The sequence below is a fragment of the Emiliania huxleyi genome, assembly GCF_000372725.1.
Source record: "Emiliania huxleyi CCMP1516 unplaced genomic scaffold EMIHUscaffold_3957, whole genome shotgun sequence".
In the NCBI taxonomy this organism is placed as follows: Eukaryota; Haptophyta; order Isochrysidales; family Noelaerhabdaceae; genus Emiliania; species Emiliania huxleyi.
The window spans coordinates 561-1,825 of NW_005199000.1; the positions used below are offsets into that span (position 1 = coordinate 561).

General features: G+C 64.7%; 1 protein-coding gene across 1 annotated transcript; it reads right to left on the reverse strand.

Moving 5' to 3' along the window:
- Window positions 1–955: 955 nt before the first annotated feature.
- On the reverse strand, window positions 956–1,243 carry Rab5L-2 (rab family GTPase; the record flags this gene model as incomplete). Its single annotated transcript, XM_005770975.1, has 1 exon — window positions 956–1,243. A coding segment is annotated over one exon (288 nt), but the record flags the coding sequence as incomplete, so codon positions are not given.
- Window positions 1,244–1,265: the final 22 nt, after the last annotated feature.

Here is a 1,265-nt window from a genome sequence, read left to right on the forward strand (position 1 = left end):
GTGAGGTAGAGAGCCAGCCCCTGGGGCGGTAAATTCTCTTTGCAGGCGCCAAAGGGACAGGCACACGGCCCTGGCCCCGCCAACCCGTGGGGTACCCCCCCGGGGCTCTGCTGCAAGCGTGTGTTGTCTACTCAGCCAGCACACGGCCGGAGCCAACCTTCCGCTTCTTCTTGCCGTCGCTTCATTTGCGGTACCTCACTTTTGCATCTCTCTCTCTCTTTAACCTCCCATCTGTCCCATACGTGTTTGGGCTCCTCCTCCGCTGTCCCATCTCCTCATCTCTTTCCCGCCTAGGCGCGGAGATGGGCGCGCGGTGGGTGTGTGGGGGGGACTGCGACAAGGGAGGCCTATTATTGTTTCTTTCTAATCAAGGAAAAAGAATTTCTGAACACGGTTTCTTTCGGACGGCTCTGACTCCAGGGCGCTGAGAGCGCCCCGCTCTCCGCGCGAGCTTGGATGGGCTCGGCGCCGAACGGAGGTGTGTACACCCTCTCACCTCTGGACGTGCTCGCGCTGGTGTCTGCCGTCTACCTAGCTGCCAGTTTGGTGCGCGCTGTCGTGCGGCGCTTGACGCCCAACGCACCTCTACCGCCGAGGCGAAAGGCTGCATGAACTCCGGTGCCCGGTGCGAGAGGCCTTTGCGTCGCCTCTCTGGCGGACCGCTCTCGAGCTCGAACTCCCGACATCCCACCGGACCGCCGACTTCTCTTTCATGCGACACTCTCCCGCCCTTCCGTGTGCATGCGCATCCGCATGACTTCTGAAGGATAAAACAATTAAGCTGTCCTTCCCTGGGCTGTGTGCCGCCATGCAATGGCGCACCAGCCGCCCGCAGCTTGTCCTACCCTGCGCGCGCAATCGCGCGCACACACGTCTCGGGACGGGTCTCGTACCCTTACGTTATTGGTTATACGTACGGCTCGCGCCCGCGCGCGCGAGGCGTCGCACCGCCACGCTAGCAGCAGCCGGGCCAGTCGCGGCGGCCGTCTCGACTCGAGTCGTCGAGCTTAACGCCGCGGGAGGCGGGCCGGCTCTCGGGGTCGACGCTCGCCGCGACGGCGGCAAATAGCTCCGCAACGTTCATCCCGTCCCTCGCGCTCACCTCCAGATAGCTCGCGCCGTTGGCTGCCGCCACGGCCTTGGCATCCTGCGTCTTGACCTGCCGCGCCTTTGGGCAGAGGTCGCGCTTCGAGCCCGCGAGCGTGAGCGACAGGCCCGGCTGCTCGGGCAACTCGGCCCGCAGCTCATCGATCCAGCGCTGCGCA